The 20,140-nt window shown below is 33.8% G+C and overlaps 6 protein-coding genes across 11 annotated transcripts in view; 3 read left to right on the top strand and 3 right to left on the bottom strand.

The window, feature by feature from the left end:
• LOC106133709 (alpha-1,6-mannosyl-glycoprotein 2-beta-N-acetylglucosaminyltransferase) overlaps positions 1–941 on the bottom strand; it is a 35,952-nt gene extending 35,011 nt beyond the window's left edge. For 2 of the 5 annotated variants that reach the window (XM_013333522.2, XM_013333521.2), the window contains exon 1: positions 465–941. The gene's annotated coding sequence lies outside the window, so the exon portion shown is untranslated. Of the gene's footprint in view, positions 1–116; positions 257–464 lie in introns of those variants that run through there. The other 3 variants (XM_060952246.1, XM_013333524.2, XM_060952245.1) reach the window with 2 other exon arrangements.
• Positions 942–2,211: 1,270 nt separating this feature from the next.
• On the top strand, positions 2,212–4,240 carry LOC106133710 (EEF1A lysine methyltransferase 2). Its single transcript, XM_013333525.2, has 5 exons — positions 2,212–2,365; positions 2,471–2,668; positions 3,048–3,184; positions 3,614–3,773; positions 4,079–4,240. The coding sequence occupies exons 2-5, from the start codon at positions 2,473–2,475 to the stop codon at positions 4,234–4,236; spliced, it is 651 nt and encodes a 216-aa protein (XP_013188979.2). The 5' UTR covers positions 2,212–2,365; positions 2,471–2,472; the 3' UTR covers positions 4,237–4,240.
• A 230-nt stretch (positions 4,241–4,470) lies between these two features.
• Positions 4,471–7,964, top strand: LOC106133711 (adenosine 5'-monophosphoramidase HINT3). Its single transcript, XM_060952559.1, has 3 exons — positions 4,471–4,866; positions 5,188–5,381; positions 5,699–7,964. Exons 1-3 carry the CDS (start codon positions 4,674–4,676, stop codon positions 5,723–5,725), a joined length of 414 nt encoding a protein of 137 aa, XP_060808542.1. The 5' UTR covers positions 4,471–4,673; the 3' UTR covers positions 5,726–7,964.
• LOC106133738 (motile sperm domain-containing protein 2-like) lies at positions 7,060–12,506 on the bottom strand. Its single transcript, XM_013333565.2, has one exon. It carries the CDS (start codon positions 12,344–12,346, stop codon positions 10,970–10,972), a length of 1,377 nt encoding a protein of 458 aa, XP_013189019.2. The 5' UTR covers positions 12,347–12,506; the 3' UTR covers positions 7,060–10,969.
• Positions 12,507–12,883: 377 nt separating this feature from the next.
• LOC106133684 (uncharacterized) lies at positions 12,884–14,909 on the bottom strand. Its single transcript, XM_013333495.2, has 3 exons — positions 14,433–14,909; positions 13,517–13,774; positions 12,884–13,330 (listed from the first exon to the last, which is right to left on the bottom strand). Exons 1-3 carry the CDS (start codon positions 14,907–14,909, stop codon positions 12,884–12,886), a joined length of 1,182 nt encoding a protein of 393 aa, XP_013188949.2.
• Positions 14,910–16,982: 2,073 nt separating this feature from the next.
• LOC106133708 (monocarboxylate transporter 13) overlaps positions 16,983–20,140 on the top strand; it is a 35,458-nt gene continuing 32,300 nt past the window's right edge. For both annotated transcript variants that reach the window (XM_013333520.2, XM_060952249.1), the window contains exon 1: positions 16,983–17,250. The gene's annotated coding sequence lies outside the window, so the exon portion shown is untranslated. The remainder of the gene's footprint in view (positions 17,251–20,140) is intronic.

The raw sequence follows: 20,140 nt of genomic DNA on the forward strand, positions 1-20,140 counted from the left end.
CCCATTAGTATTATAAAGAAGTCTTATCAGTACATTTCTAATAAGAACACTGGGAACTGTTTTCCCTAGTATATATGTTAGACCTAGGAGTATTGATACCTAGACTATTTACTTACCACTAAGCTACAGTGGCCAACAAAATCAAACACACCACGAGGGCAACATTAAATCATGACTGGTTTTCAGTTAAAAGGAGATCAAGCAATAAATTTAATGAATTTAATGCAAGGCCGCATTGATAAGCAAATCACAAAGATAAAAGTTATAATGCCATAAACATTACTGATGTAGGAATAATGCCGCTATTAAACTCTAACCGTGAAATAAGCGTGTAAAACCCCGCGCAAATTTCATTTTAGAACTATAAACTTTTATCAAAAAAATAAATAAAAACAAACGCATTTAATGAACTTCATAATGTTTCGTAATATAGTAATTTGTGTAAAATTACACGATTCACTTACCATTAGATGTTTTGTATCACTTTCCCTTGCCCTCGATTGATGTAACGCGAATATAACTTGTTTTATTTTATTACGTAAAAAAAACAATAATAAAATATATCAAAAAGGTAAATTTGAAGACACGATTACACTCAGATTTTTTAGTGCCAGATGCAAATATTCTAGGTTAAAGTGGTATAGCACTTTATTTACAGTTAATTTATGAATACGATGACTCAAATATATATTGATTGAACACGTTTTATCTTTTATTCAATACTTGTATACAGCAAATTTTACACGCCAATGGCTTATAAGAATTATACTATGAAATTAATAGGCCTAAAAGTTAATCACATGATTTCAATCCGAATATTATCTAGGCAGAATATTAATAGGTAGTTCGGCACTGTAGCGAAACAAATAATTTTTGCAAAGTGTACAACACATTCAACTTCAAACCTTTTTCTTGCCTTTTTCTAAAAAGATAGATTCTTACTTTAAAAAATATACTCAAAATGACAGTATTTGCACAGTGTTGTCATAAACAACTAAGAACAATTCACTATTATTCATTCATATTTTTCATATTATCATTTCGTCCAGTCACAGCGTTAACAGTTCTAATAAAAACTTTAAAAAATTTAATCATAAAAGGCCCACCCTTCATATATCCATGTAAATCATTTTATCTTCATTTCCAAGAATGAATTTTGACGAATCTACCAACCATAATTTAATAATATTCTGTACATACAACCCTACCACTAATGTGTCAACAAATCTTTCCGTTACCTTTTACGCAGAGAATATTCTTTTTTATAAGTCAATTGCTCTTTTATTTACTTGTTTATAAAAACGCATATTTTTAACATTATGAATAATAATAGCAATACTTTAAAAATTAATTTATGTGAATTAAATTTATAAACATAGTTAAAGTTTTTGGTACTTATTTTCTATCTTACTTGGAGATTCGAGCTTCATTCAAACTCAAACCCGTAGATATAGAAAACAAGCTAAACTCCGTGTAACGTTCAAAACGAACTGAGAGAGACACTTATTTTATTTCTAAAGAAAGTGTTAGGTACGTTCAAGTACGTTTCATTTTTCATTGGCTTTGATGCTGTCAAAGTCGTCATTGACATCGTAGACAAATGAAACATGAATGGAACGAATTGAAAGGAGAATTGCCAACTTATTGCTACCACACCAAATTGAGCACTTTTGGGAGCCCAAAAGCGCCCATTTTGGCGCATTTTGTAGTAACCTAACGCTTTTCCGAAACTATTTCATATTCAAAGATTTCAGGGAGTTTTGAGGTTAATCTAAGATCAAAACAAGGAATATACGAGGTAAAGAAATGTTTGAGAAGAAAATGGTTTTACTCATCGGATCGGTATCGGAAGTTTCTGGAGCAATGATTCGGGCTTGACCACCACTTGACTAAAGGGAAATCTTCTGCCAGGTTAGGTGTACCCCTGAAGAACCGCCTGAGATGACGTTGAGTCAGAGGTTGTAATTATACTCCAATCCATTAAATCTCTACTTGCTCGTTTTCACATACTCCGCATTTCACATACTCTGACTCCGCCTGACTGATGGAGTGTGGCGTAATTTCTGTCGCCATTATCAAATATTATGAATGGGGCTTTTCAGTCATTTCAAATCTATTTCTGTCTACCTCGCAAAACCAAACGCTCTTTATGCTTTCAAAATTGTCTTCTACATCTTTAGCAAAAGGCTCAAGATTTTTGATAGGCGTTTTTTTTTTCTTCATTTCATTTAGTGCTTTAAAAGCGCAATTTATTAGGACCAACTTAGTGCCTTCTCGTCGAAGAAAGTTGGCAACAAACGAAATAAAAGAAAATAAATAAACACGACTTATGAAAACTTGAAAACTTATGACTTCAAAATAATAGGTAAGTATTTACTGTATTTACTTTATCACAATTGCTTAAATTTCACTTCATATAAGCTCATAACCAAAAAGTCATGATGGAACACAATTTCATTTTAATTTCCAGTTATGGAAGATGTCGAACTGGATTCCTCGGAGCTTGGCACGCGGGAGTATTGGCAGGAAGCGTACCGAACTGAGTTAGTTAATTTTGAAAGGTACGGAGACACGGGTGACGTGTGGTTCGGTGAAGACAGCGCTCATAGAGTGATAGATTGGATATGTAAATGTGGAGCATCTAAAGACACCGCCGTCATTGATTTAGGTAAGATACGTGGTTAAGGTGCCCGGCTAAAATGCGCGAGTAGTGCATGTGGTTCAAATCCTACCTCGGCCATTGACTAAGATCCTGGATTTGTAGAGTTAGATTTTTCATGAAGTGGCTCCCAATGGACATCCACTACATTTGCAGGGGAACATAACTTATATTGAATCAACATACAGTTGTCTGAGTGTGCAGGTTCTCTCATAATATTTTTCCTCACTGTAAGAGTAATGGTTAGTTCTCAAACTGACATTCATAACTTTAAAAAGAGATTGGTACACCAAGGTAGGATTTGAATTGAACCTCCATGCGCACTGTTCACACATTTATTTACTTCACCTTAAACCTAAAACCTATACATATTATTATTTTTTTTCAGGTTGCGGTAATGGATACACTTTGTTAGAACTGGCACGGCAGGGCTTCACAAATCTTCTAGGAGTGGACTATTGTCCGGAAGCTTTTGTCTTAGCAAAAAAAATCTCCAAGGAAGATTTTCCTAATATAAAATACAAAGTAAGTTTTGACAGTTATTTATTTATGTAGAGGCCCATCCCATTTCTTGCTTTATCAACCTTCCAAGCCGGTCTGGTAGGGAAGCAAAAATATTATGCAACGCCGAAGTTTACAAGTAAATGAAAAAAAGAACGTGCTGAGTGTTTTGAGAGTTTGTCAATTATAGCAAAGAAATGTGCTCAGCCAATAGCAGTGAAGAATCTAGATTTCACAGATTGGAGCATTAATACAACCATCGTCAGAGCTGCGGTTCCCCAGACATAACACCTAGCCTGGCGGAAGATCTTCCCTTTGATTTGAGGTCAAGCCGAAACATCGTTCCCACTACAGACTTATAAACTTGAGATTGTTTTTGAGAATGAGCTAGAAAACTGTTACCACTGTTAGCATTTCACTAAACTATAATATTTTATTAACATTTTATTCCAGATATTTGACATAATAATGGGCGATGTCACAGACTTAGGTAGCAAATTTGGTATAATACATGACAAGGGTACATATGACGCGATCAGTTTAAGCCCAGTGGAGCCCAAACAGCAGAGAGAAAAGTATATCGACCAAGTGGCCATGATGATGGATGATAATGGTGAGTATTCTTCTTTTTACTCCTGTTGATGATTCCGGTTACACCCTCACCTCTCTGGAGAGGAGCCCAGATTGCAACTTTGGGTTAAGTTGTTTTCAATTCACTATTTTAAATCTTTATTCCATAATTAAGCCAAACAGCTGAGTGAGCCTCGTCTACCCCACAAGGGATATAGACATGATTTTATGTATGTATTTCTTGGTGTTTTGCCAGCCTCATTCATCACTTTATGCATGTCCCAGGTCACAAATTACCCCCAAATCTACAGCACACTAGCAGTACTACAACAATATATTTTGTTGCAGGATTATTCATAATAACATCTTGCAATTGGACAGAAGAAGAATTAATCAAGCATTTCTCAGAGAGACTCAAGCTTAAATATGTAATACCGTCCCCCAAGTTCAAATTTGGCGGGAAAGAAGGCAGTGTTGTGTCATCAGTTGTTTTTCAAAAGAAATAAATGTTTTCAATTGCTAACATACTTGTTATTATTTACACCAAATTAATGAAGCACAATTAACAAAATACAAATACATGTGTATAGAGCTGTATAAATTTGAATTTGGGGTACCTAACCAAAGAGGAGAAATAAGTGATTAAAGCGGTAGAACAACAAAACAAAACGCCAATTTCATATGTAAGGACGTTGCTACGTCCATTAATAAAAACAAAACAAATTTGTCAATGTCAAATCGTGAAAATATTACTAATGTCCAGAATCCACATCGCCTGGAAGTCTGGAAGTTCTGTTTTTCTACTTCATCTTTCCTCAATTTTCAAAATACGTGTGAAATATTTACTTCTCACGCTTGTAAAAGACAAATAACAGTCTGTGACATTATTATTCCATCAATTAATTTGGTCAAATACTTCAATTTACTAAAATTCGCGTGGAAAATGTCACCCGACCAGTCGCCGTGTATTTTTTGCAATATTGTAAATAAATTAACTGGCACTGAATTGTTATACGAAGACGAGGAAATATGTGTTTTTCGAGATATTAAGCCAGCAAGCAGGTTTCACATACTGACTGTCCCGAAAAGGCACATTGAGGATGTTAAATCGCTTACAGCGGCGGACAAGGAACTTGGTGAGTTTTCCGAAATCCTATTGTTTTCTGATCTAAGTGGCTTTGAACTTGTAACCGTAAGAGATAACGTGAGAACGGTTATTTTTTTTTTGTAAGCACCATCTATTTTGAAACATACAGAATGATACCTGTATCAAATAGCAGGTACCCATCACCGCTAATCTTCATACACTTAAATTTAGAAAACTAGTCATATATATTCTTGCCCACAAAACATATTAGCAATAAAAAAAAAACATACAGAATGATACTGTTAATGTTATAGTACTATGGACCTTATGCACTGTAAGGTGTTGATTTAAAAACTGTTTAACTTTACAGTTGAAAAAATGCTAAGAGTTGCTCAAGAGTTGATCGGTAAACACAACTTGTCAGTTGAAGATTCAAGATCTGGGTACCACTGGCCTCCATTCCGGAGTGTCAAACATCTACACCTGCACACCATTGCTCCGGAATCGGAAATTGGCTTCTTCGGGCGGTGGATATTTAGGAAAGATTCCTATTGGTTTGTTTCGGTTAGTATTACAACATAATATAATTACATCTTTATCCCTTACATGGTAGACAATGCCAATAATCTTGAAAAGACTTGGGCATGTCTGCTTTATACCTGAATGATGGAATTCTTTTTTTTTGGTGGGGAACCACACGGCACTTTATATATTTGCTTAGTCAATCTGCTTATATTAAATGTTGCTTTTATTGACACAATCTATCCAGCTTTTTTTAGCCAGTCTTTGAATCTGGTGACTATGAGCTCTGTCTGCCTTGTAAAGAAATAAAATGTGATATGAGTTTCAATAGTTTAACTTTGTCTTTTTATTTGTTACAGCCAGAATACGTCGCATCCAGATTGTGATGTGAGATATAATATTATTAAATTTGTGATACGCATTTATTTTATTTGAAGAATATATTACTTTCGGTAAAAATCATGTACCAGATGATGGCTACAGATCAGAATAACTTTTTTAAGAAGCCTTCAATCGATATCCACCTATTTCATAAGTGGGTTAAGTTTCTAAAACTTCTCTTTAACTCAGACATTTGAAAATGGCATCAAAAGTGGTTCAGCAAAACGCAAGAGAATCACGGACCAAAAAAACAAGTCCAACGAAGAACCACTTCTTTTTGAAGGCGGTAAAAAAAAGTAAATGCCAGGAAAGTGAAGTGTAGGTCATGTAAGGGGTAGGTCAATGAGGTCCCGTCTCGACGTCACCGAAAAGAATATACTGCCATTATACACGGGTCTTAAACTAAAGACATATGTATTACATTGTATATCATGTTTCAATGTAGCATACAATGGTAGACCAAATCTATACTAATATTATAAAGCTGAAGAGTTTGTTTGACCGCGCTAATCTCGGAACTACTGGTTCGAATTGAAAAATTATTTTTGTGTTGAATAGAACATTTATCGAGGAAGGTTTTAGGCTATATAACATCACGCTGCAACTATTAGGAACCAAGAAATAATGGAAAATGTGAAAAAACTAATAACGACCTTGAGGGTTTCAATGATGCGCAAAATAACTATTCCACGCGGACTAAAGTCGCGGACACAGCTAGTAAATAAATAAAGACGCCGTGAACCAAACAATGTGGAAGGGAAAAACGTTGGAAAGCGGATCTAGTTGTTGAAGATTGTGGCAGAAGGTACTCGTACAACTGGGAACACAATGAGATGATGAGAAAGTCTATACGACACTATCTATGAAATCTATGAGCGAACGCGTAATGTATGAGCAGTCTCCTACCAACGTAGAATGGCACGCGCGATGCTGTTTTTATCGCGCGAAAAACTATCCCCGATTCACTTTTTATTATGACGTGAAACGGAACAGCGATAGTGCCATACATGGAGCTGACACAAGCATTATACTGAATTGAGGCTTGTTATCGAAAGTAAGATCATCTTTTATTAGCAAAAAAAAGTGCATTGCGCCATTCAGTTGCGGGCTTGCTTGCATTTAGACGTATGAATATGGAAAATACCAAAAAATATAGATTTAAATTATTTTTTGTCTTTAAAAAAATTATTTAAGACAAATTATGACATTATTGAATAGTAAATTGTTATAGATCTTTAGTGAAATTTAAGTAGGTTTTGTTATTTTTATATATTGGATATTATTTATAATTATTGATTAAAAATTTTATTAAAAAAAAAAATGTTAAAACAAAACGAAGAATTATAACATACATTTTATTAAACAATCTGGGTATACAAGTTTATGGCAAGACTAATCTACGTATAAAACATGTATGTTGTACCTTTTTCTAGAGGTGAAACTCATTAGAGCGGGCAGTGCCTTTTTTTTATGGTGACAGTCGTTCTGGAGACGACTGTGCGGGGCGCGGATTTTAATCGTGACGTTCACATTTTGTATGAATCAATTTGTGTAATGGCTTCATACAAAATGTGTAGGTACGTAACGTTAACTAACGACCATACAAAATCACGAATGTTGACAAGGTATATCTTCTCTTTCTATTTTCATGGTTAACCTCAAATGAGAGAGAGACGGAAGATCTCATCTCACTTGCTAAAGATATTGAAAAACCCTCTTAATGCTCGGTGTACGATATCGTGCAGAGTGCACAGCCCGGTCTAATGTGCGTGTGCTTATTAACATAAGCTATTATACAGCCAGTTTCTGATAAATACTTAAATAAATACTATGATATACGTACACACACCTTTTTATTTTCGACTTGTGCGTTTAATTACTTCAAAATACAATTTATTAAATACCCAATACTACATGATTATCCAAATAAATGTAATTTAAACATTTTTCGTGTAAAATATGACTCCCTACCCTGTTAAATACAAAATATTTAGTACCTAACAATGCAAAATGCAATCTAGGAAAGTCTTATCTTAAAAAGAAATTTTAAGATAAGACTTTCCTAGGTATGCTAAAAAATATTATGCTTAGCATGATTTTATATAAATGCAAATTTTTTTTTATGCCATATTCAGCTTTTTAGGAATGCAATAGGGAATACATTGTGATGTTAGAGAGGAAAAGAGAACATAAAAAAGACAAATATAATGAACATATTAAGACAATTTAGTGATGTGTTTTTTTTTAAATAAAAACAGGAATGTTAAAATCTGCCCTGAATTTGAAATATACCCTTGCTTGTGTTAATTTTGTAAACTTAACTACTACTAAATTTATTATATAAATATCTATGTACTTATGAAAAAAAAAGAAAAACATGAAATAGATGAACAAAAAACTTAACCAAATAAATATAATTTTAACATTTTTCTTGTATAATATAGCTCCATACCCTGTTAAAAAATAAAAGATACAATGTTTTTTTATTTATTTCAACTCTAAATACAATGTTTTTTTTTAATTTATTTTAAGACTTTCCTAGGTTTGTAACCTCCTCCTTTTTTGTCGTTACAAAAGATTAGTTTTACGAAATATCTTATGCACAAAGTAAGTCAACTGTTTGTCTTTAAACAAATATAACTAATTATATATAAATTATCTGTAGTACATAATATATAATGCTACATAATTTTTCTTTTAAATAATTTATATTGTTCATGTTCATTAATATCAAATGTATAAAGTGTGCTTTATTTAAGAGGTTAGGATTGACAACGGATTTTATAAAAATGGTCTTTTTTAAATTGTTGGTTGAAAAAAAAATGGCATAATTACTTCCAACTTACTACAACTAGCGCAGTGCAAAATTTTATCAGAATCCATCCAGCGGTTTAATTTGTGAAATTGTAATGATTTGGTATATTTACAAATTATATTGGTATCTATCTAAAATATTGTTTCAGTGATATTAAATAGGGCTAAGCTATCCTCTATAAGTACACGAAAACTTTATATTACCTAACTAATGATATTTTGCAGTAATTTTCATCTTTACGAGCATAGATATAAAGTCGTATTAAATTTATTGTTGACAAGTCCTGTTTGTGAAATCACTAGTTTATCAATCGGTGACTAATAATAATTATAGGCTGCGATTAAAACGGATTTGATAAACAATATCGAGAATGTTACATTGATATTAGAAAACATGCATATATCTTAGTGGTATGTTCATGATCATGTCTTTATGCTTTACGGGGTAGGCAGAAGTAACAGTGTTGAAAAGACTGAAGAGTCATTTTCAGCCGTATGGTTAAATAATGGAATTGAGATTCCAATTGCGACAGGTTGCTAGCCCATCGCCTAAAAGAATTCCAAATTTATTCCTTAATCGCCTTTTACGATATCCATGGGGATAAGATGGAGTTGTTCTATTTTAAAGTGGCGGGAACCACACGGCATGGTCTGGTAGCGAAAAGAAAAACATAGTGCGCGTTTGTTCCCGCACTATTGTAAAAGTTAATTATGGAAACGGCTTCACTTTGGATTCTACTTTGAGGAGATGCGCTAGCGCACTGAACTGTTTAAGATCTCAATTTCATCCAGCTGATCATGTCCCAATTGCCTCTGTCTTCCTCTTAAGTATAGATATATAAAAGAAAGTATTTGAAGAGTATGTGAAATTTGTACACATATGTATATGTAAGTACCTATAATAACATTTATTTACAAGTTATTTCCCCATTGTCTAGATTTAGAAATCCACAATCGAATAACAAAAACGCATTAGCAATGTATAAGAAAAGATAAGACGTTTTATCAGTTCCATCATACTAAGTATGATAACTCATATCGAACTGATATCTTTCCTTTGAATGTTATAATCATTGAAAATAGTTTATTTTATATTATTGCAGTGGACTTCTGCCTCCGTGGAATGGCACGCGCGACGCCGTTTTGATCGCGCGTAAAACTATCGCTCTCCCGTTCTACGCCATGATAGAAAGCGAAACAGCGATAGTTTTTCGCTGCTGCTGAATGATCATATGTTATTTCCCACTGGGACAAAATGTGTGGTACCCGGCACCGGCAAAAAAGGAATAGGACCACTCCATCTATTTCCCATGGATGTCGTAAAAGGCGACTAAGGGATAGACTTATAAACTTGGGTTTTTTTTTTATTTTCAATTCATGGAGTTGTTTGAAGCCTATAAATTATCTATTATAGGTACAAGATTAATAAATTATTTTGATACAAAAACAAATATGGGGCATATGCTGCAGTGTAGTTTGTTCCGCCGCTTCTTATACACATGCGTTTTGGAAACGGTATTAGTTATAATTCCATTTAAGTGATGTGAGTCAATAAGTGATACCTTGTATCCAATTTTGAAAATAAATCTATTCTATTCAATTTTTTTTTATACATAGGTGCCTATACATACCTGTCCGTACGACTAATCTATATGGAAAAGAGTACAAATATAAATATTTTCTTAATCTACCCACTTATCTACAACATTTAACGACATAATGGAACATTTTCTACATGTGGAATACCTAAACATCGATTAGGCTTACTTAAGTCTTAAACTATGTATGCAAGGGGTTGCCAGGTTGCAAGGCCAGAGAGAGGAAAAAAGGTCTGGAAAATCCAAATACTAAAGCCTGTATCCCAAAAGCCGATATTATGTGCCACTTAGTTAAGTCTTAATGAAGCTCAATTTCCTATCAAAAAAAAGTGACATCTGGCAACACTATTTTACACAAATAACTTTAATTTTATTCGCCCCGCGAACTCTTAATCCCTATTTAAATTACTATTAAATACACAATTTGGAAAAATACCTAATTATATCCATTACCAAAACCACACAGATAAAACATAATTTGGAAACAGCATCCCTTTCATCATACATAAGAAAGTGTAGAAGAGATATGTCCTTATTATATTATTTAATGTGTGGCTTGTCTATACATTTATACAAGAATTAACCCTCGCTATCATTATCCTATCACATTGATAAATTGAAAAAGCACACTGATGTGTACATGCCTAAATTTTAATACCATAGACCAGCGCAAACCATTGACAATTTTTACATTGCAGAGTGCAAAAGGTCTACTTTTTGAAGTAACTGACAATAAATCAAAAACATAACAGTATTTGTAAATAGTACTATGAATAAAAGCCCGTTCAAGAGTTTCTCAACTTCAATAGTGGTATTTAAAACCACTAGCTTTAAAGGCTACATTCGCTCGCAGTACCCTCCGTTGGCGTTTGTGTTCAGGTATACCAAATAGCCTAATACAACTGCAATTGCCGTCATGAAGAGAGTTAGGAATTGGAAAATCTTCAGCCTTTTAACATCCCTATGTAGAAATTCATAGTTTGATTGCAAATTATTTAATGCGTTTGTAACAGAATCTTGCTTCTCCAGACCTTTGCCATCCAATACGGTACCATTCCTTGATAAGGCTTTCTCTGGAAACTGGCATTTCAGACGGTACTCATCAACTTTGCTACCAATGGAATTTTGCCAGAAATCAGCCAATTCTTTTGGTGTTAAATCAGTTTTCGGTATCTGAATAGACATAACAAGGAATCTGTCTTTTGTTACTGTACGTAGTTGGAAACCAGGCTGCACCACTATTAGTACTGTTTGTGTTGAACCACTTGGCAACGTGCCAGAACTGGGACGCACACGGAATTTTTCTGGTGATGTTGTTCTTATTTTGAATGAAACAGCATTCTCATCCATATTTGTGATTGTGAATTGACCTGATAACTCGTCATTATCATTTTTAAATACAATGATATCATGAGGATTCAATCGGAGCATTTCCCCAGGTGAATGACTGTCACCTTGTTCAGCAAAGGTGACCTTTTTTGTGCTTTGTTCAGCAGATCGGTTTTCAGGAACAAATTCAAACTTGTAGGAATCTTTGCCACCCCAACATGTCAAAGCCTGCTCTGGAGGAACAACATCCTTCAAGTTATCTTTTGAACAAAACTTCATTTTCTCCACAGCTTTGGCCGGCAACAGTGATTTCACAACTTTAAATGCAGCCGACAACACCCAAGGCATTTGGTAAATAACAATATAGTTCAGAAACAGTGGATAGTATAATTTGAACATACTTATCAAATATTTTATTAGCTCCATATCCATATTTCCTAAGCCACAGCCTTCCATATCGAAAAATAATGTAACGCATTTACCATTTTCCTCTCTTTCAATTCTATCCAACCAGTATATAATAATTTTTTTAATTTCCTCAAAATCCTTTTGGCCTTTCACGTGCATTTTGGCTTTGACTATCATAAGAAGACTGCCGTCCACATCTCTGCCTCTAGGAAAGAACGTACCTTCTTTCAGATAATCCATTCTTACAGTACTTTCATTTATATCGTTAGCTCCAACCGTTTTTCGCCACACCATTAGGTCCCAGAGCATATCCGAGGCTTGTTTCAGGTCATTATCAACGTGAGTCAAGATCCTCTTTAAATATTTATCGTCCTTCGCCCGTTCTAAGTCCAAAGGATGGAATTCGCCCGGCGGATTAGGTATACCTTCTTTCAATCGGTTCTCAAACGCAGATCGTAGGTCCGCGGGAGTAGCCATTCCGATAAATTGATGATTAAAGTTCAATAAGTAAATTTGTAATCACTCACATCGATTTCCAAGGTTATCCCGATAATTTTAATAATAAAAAACGCTCGACAATCAGACACAAAAGAGAATAACAACTTGACTGACAGAAAATGAATGACTGTTGCATTGCAAATGTCAACTCAACCAGTGTAGAGTTGACATTTGGTTGACATTTTAGTTAGTGTGGCATTAATCGTTATCCTAAAAGTTGCACTAATACCGTTTAATTTAGACTTGGGGTAACTTTTTGAAATATTGCATATGAAAAATATCGAAATTAAATACATTTTATCTTAATAAGGAAAAATGATCTTGAATTTTTTATCTTATATAAAGAGATAGAAATCCTTTACGGGCTAGACAGAGCCAATCTCACAACAATCACAGGCCAGCTTTAACTACCTAAATAGCTTTACAATATTGTTTTATTTACAAATCTAGTCAATATTCTTAAAACATATAAATATTTAGAAAAATTAACTAATTTTAATATTTAAATACGGTTTGTTACAGAGCCTCAAAATACTCATCTAACTCATACTCATCTTGAGTCGTAGTCTGCATTTTTTTACAACTCGATTGCGTCGTACTGGCATAAAAATCATTATATTTAAATTTTATTTCCTCTTTCTTCTTCCTCGCCGTTTCGAAATGAGGATTTTTGTAAATTTTTATCCCAATTTTAATAGGCAGCATACTGGTAGTCTTTGATTGGGTTGTTTCATTAGTATACACGGTTTCATTAAGCAAATCCTCTCGCTTATTTTTATGAGACTTATCTAATAAATCTACTATGAAAGGCTTTTCATTAGTCGTAATTTTTTTTGTTGTCGGGTTGTAGATTCCGCAGTCCTCTATACATACATAATTTTCTCTGCCAAATTTCATTATCCTTGAATATATTATGTGGTTAGATGAATTAATTATTCTAAAAGTTGTTCGGTTTGGTAATATCTAAAATGTGAAAAATTAATTAATTATAAGTGTGTGTGAGTAGTAGTAAAAAAATGTAATCATCAGATTTCTTTTTCAGTTTGACATGTAAACGTAAACTTTATACCTACATAATTACACGAATTTTTTTATCAAATAAATTTCACAGATTTAAAATAAGTAAGTAGGTATGTAACACTAGTTTACCGTGTAAATTGTTGAAATTTCACAATATTCCCGCTCTTTACACAAATTTGTGCTACGTTCAGAAGCGGATTTAAAATCACGCTTCACTAAATACTTTGTTTCAATCGGATTATTACAGTCTCTTAAATCTGACAATTTTATTATTAGTGGACACTGTTCCCTTATTTTATTTATCTGCTTGTAATTTACTGCACATATTTCATTTTTATTAATAATTGAAAACAACTCAAATGGGCAAGGTAAATTTTCTTCTATGGCCTGAAATAAATTAGGAACTGAACGTAAATAGTGAAGTGACGAATAAATTAATATCGTTAAGCGAATAAAATTTCGTGCGATATTATTCTACAATAACTAATAATTATTTGCACATTATGAGTACAACAAGGTCTTAAACTAGCATCTCCTTCATATTAACCCTTTCGGATATTGCAAACATTTAGAAGTACTGTTCAAACCTCTAATGCAGTCATGCACAAAATGAATGTATGTTAATAATATCTACTTTGAGTGCCAACGGGTGTTCTACGGTAAGCAAAATCAACGTGAGAAAATCTTCACATTCAGGTTAATGAATTAAATTCTTTTATTTATCATTATCAACTTTCGTGGACAAATTTTTGGGAAATATAAGAAAATATTCGTAATTTTTCCGAAAGGGTTTCTTCAAATATTTCTTAAATTACTAAAAATGAAAGTCATACAAAGTCGATGTCAGGCGGCTGACCATTGAAACTTTATCAAATTTAGTATAGTAATATCAAAGAAGTACCACTTGTGTATAAAAGTCGAAACCAGAGAATGTGATCAAGAATTACTTTTAATAAGATACCGTGAAGGAATACCGTCTTTTTTGTAGAAAAATTAAATGCAGACATTTTAGGGCAAACACTCAACTATTTTATGTTCTTCTTACCCACGAACCACTGCCTGTACACGTTTCACAAGTAGTATTAACAATATTTTCACATCTATAACACACTACTATTTTACTCATATTGGGATACGCGACTTCTCTCCAAGTTCTCCAATGCATGTCTCTTTTGTAATCATATTGTACTCCTTCCATCTTCACCAGAGATTTAAAATTATTTTCAAGTTTTTCAACGTCACGCAAACTTTTTAAACTTTTACCAACTTTATAATGTGGAATACCATCTAGATATTCTATATTATTTGAAGTCACTCTTTCAAGAGCATATATCCTTTTTTTACTATCAATATTATTTCTCTTTTTTTCAAGAAATTTAGTTCTTAGGTCTGTTTCTTTATTTACAATTTGATCATTCCAATTTACACCATAGTCAAAAAAACCTATTTTGTTGTGTTCGTTGAAGTTAATTTTTAATGCGCTGACACTAATTAGAACGAGAACATTTATGAACAGGCTCATATTTGTACACATATTTCATTAAGAGTAAGCATTAAGGTTTTACTACCTTGATTAACATGGGATGTTTTCAAATCGATAAGAGTATGAACATTATTTTGTAAATAACTGTAAGTAAAGCTTGACCAGAAATATAGCAGACCTGGCAATGAGTATGCTAGTTCTACGTTTCTCAAAGGCACACCAAATTTTTGTGTGTCACACTGTCACCTATCAGTGAGGTAATAAAGGCAGTATTCCCAAATATGAACCCACCTGTTTGAGAAGATGTATAATAATGAAGGGAACGATAAACAACACTGACTACTTAAACTTAATATGACGACGAGATTTGCTGTTTCTGGGCATGCTACAGCTACATGCTATGCTCTTCTTATAACAATAAATTTGTCCTAAGCTTCTTCCTCATGGCGTTAGTACCGGTAACATCCGTTTCACCTTTCTGGAGAGAAGACCTGTGTGTACCTATACAACCATGATCCTGATGTTGGGTAGAGTCAAGTGTTTACAAGAAGCGACTGAAATGATTTGGACCTGTGCTGTGTGATATCTTTAGATAATGAAATAAAGGTAAAGAATGTTGATAAACCATTTATTGGAAAATAAATTTAGCAAGTGTGATAGTGATATTAAAGGAGAGAGAACGAAAGTAGAATAAATGCGGTGGAAATGACAGCGTTAAAGAGTGTGATCGGTGTGAAATTGAGTGACCGAATAAGAAACAGCGAATAAGAATGAAAGAAAAAAAATTGAAGAAGATGTAGTAACAGGAATAGAAAAAAGCATGTTAAAATATTTTGGTCATGTGGAGAGGATGAATGTGTAGAACTTTAGGTTCACAACGTCCTAACAAAATTGAAGCAGAAGAAAGCAGCTAAAAGGATAAAGAAGTGGAGAAATTATGGACTTAAAAAACAAATGAGGTACTTATAGATTTTTTTAAGCGAGAAAGGTAGATTTATTTAAGATATTTGAAGACAAATTAGGAAAGAGAAAACGAAACACAATAGAAATAAGAACAGCGTGATGTAGGAAATAACCCAATGAATCTGAATAATATAAATGTAAAAATTAAACAGAAACGCAAGGACGGGCGACATGAACAGGAGCTTGACGTGAATTGTCGGAACGGCGATGCTCTGAGGAGCGGCGTCATGCGTGCGCAGACATCATTTTTATATCCATAATTTAAACGACACGCCACAAATGAAAGAAGGCTGACTAAGCAAATATACAAGGAGAGTGTGGAGGGAAAGGTCGGAGTGGGAAGGCCTAGACGGACGTATATTTATCAAATTAAAAACGTCCTGGCAAAGGGTTAGGTCAGGAGTACTCGAAACAACCGAGCTTGCGTAATGAGAGAGTTATGGGTGTGGATGAAGCAAAAAAAGTATGCAGAGATCGTGGCAAGTGGAACGATGTAGTCTCTGCCTCCCCCTTCGGGAAAAAGGCCTGATTTTATGTATGTATATAGGTATGTACATTTGTGGGATTATAAGAAAAAAATCATGCATCAGGTAATCTATTATTTCATTTTGCTTTTTCTTCTCATAGTTAAAAATTAATATTTAAATGTATTTTTTCCACAAAAATACGCATATTAATATTGCAATAAGAAGATTTGATTGTGTACCTTTTTTCAGTACTTAAATATATGGACTGTTTGTACCTACAGATATAGTAGGTAAGTATATTAAATAACATATTGTTATTTTTCGCGTGGGAGCCAAGGCCGGAATCTAGCAATTGTAATAAATTATAAATTACAAAAAAATTGTTGGATGTCTTTTTCAAAACCTTTTCAAATTTAGTTTCAATTCAAGTTATGTTTTAAAATCATTCATTTTGGAATTTATTTTGAATCAATAGCTTACATGGAATATTATTGAGTAAGTGTACGTTAATAGTTAAATTACATCAGTAAATAAAAATGCCGGGTGTGGGAATTGGAATTTATTAATATTAAATTTGTTTCAATTTGTTTCGACAACGAGTTAATATAATCGGTTATTTCCGATTATGCTCAGCAGTGGCTCAGCCAACAACATAACAAAAACAAATGTCATGTTCACGTCATTTAGCGTAAAGTCGTTCAATTCATAAAGAAATACTACTTCATTCATTCGCTTCGCTGATGAAATGGCCAGCGAGTTCGGAGGTGATTATTCATAATTGTGAAAATAATGGCTTATTACTATTTATTAGCAAAGTTTAATTAACAAAACAGTATGTGACATGAACCTTGTGCAATACGGAGTGTTTATTTTGTGCTAATTTTTACATTTGATTTGAAGATTTGTGTTTTGAATACGTTTATTTTACAAACAAGGAAATTCTTTCATCGGTGAGTATCATTGTCCTTTATTAGTGAGACTTTGTACTGGTTTAAATACATAAATGATTACTGTATACTCCTATTAATTGTAGGGAAGTACGGTTTGTATAATTCTTTGTTTAAATAATAAAGTGCCTATTTGACGAAAGTCTACTTTTCCGGATAAAGTTCTTATAACACCACGTAGATACTTCAACCAGTATCTCCATGCTTCTGAGGCTTTACTTTTATTTACCTATTAAAACGATTTTTTCTTAATTATAGAGAAAATTATTTTTGTAACTATGTGTAACCATTCCAGTTTTTTACCTGTTCATGGCCATATAAAAAGGGAGGACTCCTTAAAAAACTTCCGGTTAAACTCTTGAAACGGGCCACCGCCGGAGAGGGGTGGGGAGGGGGCACGGGGATGGGGGAGGGGTTAACACCCCCCCCCCTCCCGTGACCCCCCCTTGCCGGAAGCCTATAGTTTTTTTTTACGAATTTTTAAAGTTTTCATATAAAAAGTGTGCTAAAGGTCATTAACCGCCAGATGGGCAAGGGGGGGGAAAGTCAGAAGGGATGAAAGGGGTGAAGGTGAGTTAAACCTAACCTAACCTATACGTACTGTCTATTATACTTTTTTACTCAGTTTGAACGCTCCGCTCGCTTCGCTCGCTCCGCTTTGGTGGTTTACACCAACCTGACCTGACCTAACCAAACCGAGTTTGATATGTGACTAATTTGTTTCTTTTCATTGCGGGGGGCTACCGCTACCGACCCCCGACCCCCCCGTTTAGCGACAGCTACTTTCGAAGTCAGTAGATAAGATGACAGTAGCACATAACCAAAACGGCGGATTGCGTTCTGTTCATAGTTAGTGTCTTTTTTGTTTTTACTTTTAAGCAAAGTTTTTGACTATATTTTTAGTGCTAAAATATATTAATTAATGTGTTGTACATGTTTAATGGACAAACTAATTATTTAATACTAAATTAACACAGTTTACAATGACAAACCAAAAATATAGCGTTGTTTAGTGCAATTTTTAAGATTTTCAAAAATTCGTATACAAAAAGGGGGGGCTTCCGGCAAAAAAAAATACTTGGGGGGGGTCATACAAACCCTCCCCCACCCTCCCCACCCCCTCCCCAACCTCTCTGGCGGTGGCCCGTTTTAAGAGTTGAGCCAAACTTCCTAACTTTTAGTTCGAATCCTAACCATACTCTTTCAGTTTGGGGAAAATATCTTTAGAAAACTTTCATATTGAGACATTTTTATGTGTAACCATGATCAAAGGAAACATAAGTTAATAAAAGTTTACTTTCCAATATTTTCAAGCTTTGTTCTACGTAAATCTTTCTTCTTATTAATTGGTCATGCATTGCTTATTATAAAGAGTCCTAATTTGTCAATGAAATGTTTCCATCAGCTGCAAAACTGCTTGGTGAAGCTCAGTGCTGATTAGTGTTTCCAACTTCTCTGAGATCTGTTCCCATCACTGCTTTGGACTGTGGCCTCTATGTCTTTTTCCCCCTAGCTCTCTTCGTATGTTTTACTCTTACGGTGCAATAAAAAGTTTTATCTATCTCTTTCCTCTACTTTTCTCATCTGATCTATTTGTTTGTTTGTAATATCTTTATTGCACAGGAATTTACACAGTTACAAGAAATAGAACATAGTTATAAAAGAAATAAATCACTCAAAATTCTTTTTTTGGAATAGTAATTTTTTTTGCAGATCACTGCCACTAAAATGTCTTAAGTCAGAAAAAAAAATATTTTTGTGTAAGTTTAAGCTATATAAACAAGTAATTACTCGTTAACACCATGTTTGTCAAACTGGTTTTAATCGAACATCTGTTGTATTTGTGCCAGGTCAAGGCATCCAGTTGAATTGACCGCCTAACATTTTATATAAAAACTAGCTGTGCCTGTTATTAAAAAAACAACCAATATTATTTATTAAAGGAAAAAAAATCTATTCTAAATTACAGCCTAAAAAGATTATTACATATTTAAATTTTAACCCCTAAAATGCTTGTCATCACGATATTATAGAATTAGCTAAATATTCTTATCAATAGCTGTGCCTGCGACTTCGTCCGCATGTAATAGTTATTTTGGGCATCATTGAAGCCCTCAAGGATGAATAATTTTCCCCGATTTTTTTCCACATTCTCCATTTAATTCTTTGCTCCTTATAGTTGCAGCATGATGTTATATAGCCTTAAGCCTTCCTCGATAAATGGTCTATTCAACACAAAAATAATTTTTCAATTCGAACAAGTAGTTCCTGAGATTAGCGCGTTCAAACAAACAAACAAACTCTTCAGCTTTATAATATTAGTATCATAGACAATTCACACTTATGCAGCAGCACCAATGTGTTAATAGAGTTATTATGAATATGAACATCTTCACCCGATATAGGCATACAATTAGCGCCGAATAACGTGATAACTACATTTTAGTGGGCACGTAGTTAACCACTTTTTATATCTAATAGGTACCTAAATGTTAAAAAGAGGTTACGATCCAATACGATAATAAAAAAGGTTGGTTTAAAATAACTTGATTGACTTTAAAAATTAACTTTTACAGTGTGAATCCACACTTTAGAATAGAACAACTCTTATATCTTTCCCATGGATGTCGTAAAAGGCGTTCTTAGTCGGCTTATAAACTTTTAATTCCTCCATCAGGCGATGGGCTAGCAACTGTCACTATTCAAATCTCAATTTCATCATTTAGCCGTCCGTTGGCTCTGTCTACCACGCAAGGGATATAGACGTGACTTTATGTGTGTATGATTGAACTGAAAATTTTTTTTTATGTCGTGTCAGCCACTACATAAAACAATTTCTCGTGAAATGAGTCACGGACATCACCAGTAATGGTCGCTTTATCTGGGGTGCGTT

Source organism: Amyelois transitella, chromosome 28 (genome assembly GCF_032362555.1).
Source record: "Amyelois transitella isolate CPQ chromosome 28, ilAmyTran1.1, whole genome shotgun sequence".
In the NCBI taxonomy this organism is placed as follows: Eukaryota; Metazoa; Arthropoda; class Insecta; order Lepidoptera; family Pyralidae; genus Amyelois; species Amyelois transitella.